Source organism: Apis dorsata, unplaced genomic scaffold (assembly GCF_000469605.1).
Source record: "Apis dorsata unplaced genomic scaffold, Apis dorsata 1.3 scaffold_345, whole genome shotgun sequence".
Classification (NCBI taxonomy): domain Eukaryota; kingdom Metazoa; phylum Arthropoda; class Insecta; order Hymenoptera; family Apidae; genus Apis; species Apis dorsata.
Genome location: NW_006263612.1, coordinates 1 through 1,200, shown reverse-complemented (window position 1 = coordinate 1,200; position 1,200 = coordinate 1). Strand labels below are relative to the sequence as shown.

The window sequence follows — 1,200 nt, the reverse complement described above, 5'->3', positions numbered from 1 at the left end:
ATCCTGGGCAACCTGGATCACCTGGAAAACCAGGACAGCCGGGATATCCTGGTCAACCTGGAACACCCGGAATACCTGGAATTCCGCCACAACCTGGATATCCTGGGCAACCTGGATCACCTGGAAAACCAGGAGAGCCGGGATATCCTGGCCAACCTGGAACACCTGGAATACCTGGAACTCCGCCAAAACCTGGATATCCTGGGCAACCTGGATATCCTGGGCAACCTGGATATCCTGGGCAACCTGGATCACCTGGAAAACCAGGACAGCCGGGATATCCTGGTCAACCTGGAACACCCGGAACACCAGGAACACCTGCAATACCCGGAACACCGGCACAACCTGGATAGCCTGGGCAACCTGGATCACCTGGAAAACCAGGAGAGCCGGGATATCCTGGCCAACCAGGTACACCCGGAATACCAGGAACCCCTGCAATACCCGGAACACCGGCACAACCTGGATAGCCTGGGCAACCTGGATCACCTGGAAAACCAGGAGAGCCGGGATATCCTGGCCAACCAGGTACACCCGGAATACCAGGAACCCCTGCAATACCCGGAACACCGGCACAACCTGGATAGCCTGGGCAACCTGGATCACCTGGAAAACCAGGAGAGCCGGGATATCCTGGCCAACCAGGTACACCCGGAATACCAGGAACCCCTGCAATACCCGGAACACCGGCACAACCTGGATAGCCTGGGCAACCTGGATCACCTGGAAAACCAGGAGAGCCGGGATATCCTGGCCAACCAGGTACACCCGGAATACCAGGAACCCCTGCAATACCCGGAACACCGGCACAACCTGGATAGCCTGGGCAACCTGGATCACCTGGAAAACCAGGAGAGCCGGGATATCCTGGCCAACCAGGTACACCCGGAATACCAGGAACCCCTGCAATACCCGGAACACCGGCACAACCTGGATAGCCTGGGCAACCTGGATCACCTGGAAAACCAGGAGAGCCGGGATATCCTGGCCAACCAGGTACACCCGGAATACCAGGAACCCCTGCAATACCCGGAACACCGGCACAACCTGGATATCCGGGGCAACCTGGATATCCTGGGCAACCTGGATCACCTGGAAAACCAGGACAGCCGGGATATCCTAGCCAACCTGGAACAGCCGGAACACCAGGAACACCTGGAATACCTGGAACTCCGCCAAAACCTGGATATCCTGGGCAAC

The 1,200-nt window shown here is 57.8% G+C and overlaps 1 protein-coding gene across 1 annotated transcript in view; it reads left to right on the top strand.

The window, feature by feature from the left end:
• The window catches only part of LOC102675832 (putative cuticle collagen 155), a gene marked incomplete at its 3' end in the record, with an annotated part of 15,743 nt that extends 14,546 nt beyond the window's left edge, over positions 1-1,197 (top strand). Inside the window, exons 6-7 of the mRNA XM_031511731.1 lie at positions 3-320; positions 1,140-1,197. Coding sequence (XP_031367591.1) covers positions 3-320; positions 1,140-1,197 — 376 coding nt within the window. The remainder of the gene's footprint in view (positions 1-2; positions 321-1,139) is intronic.
• Between the last annotated feature and the right edge of the window lie 3 nt (positions 1,198-1,200).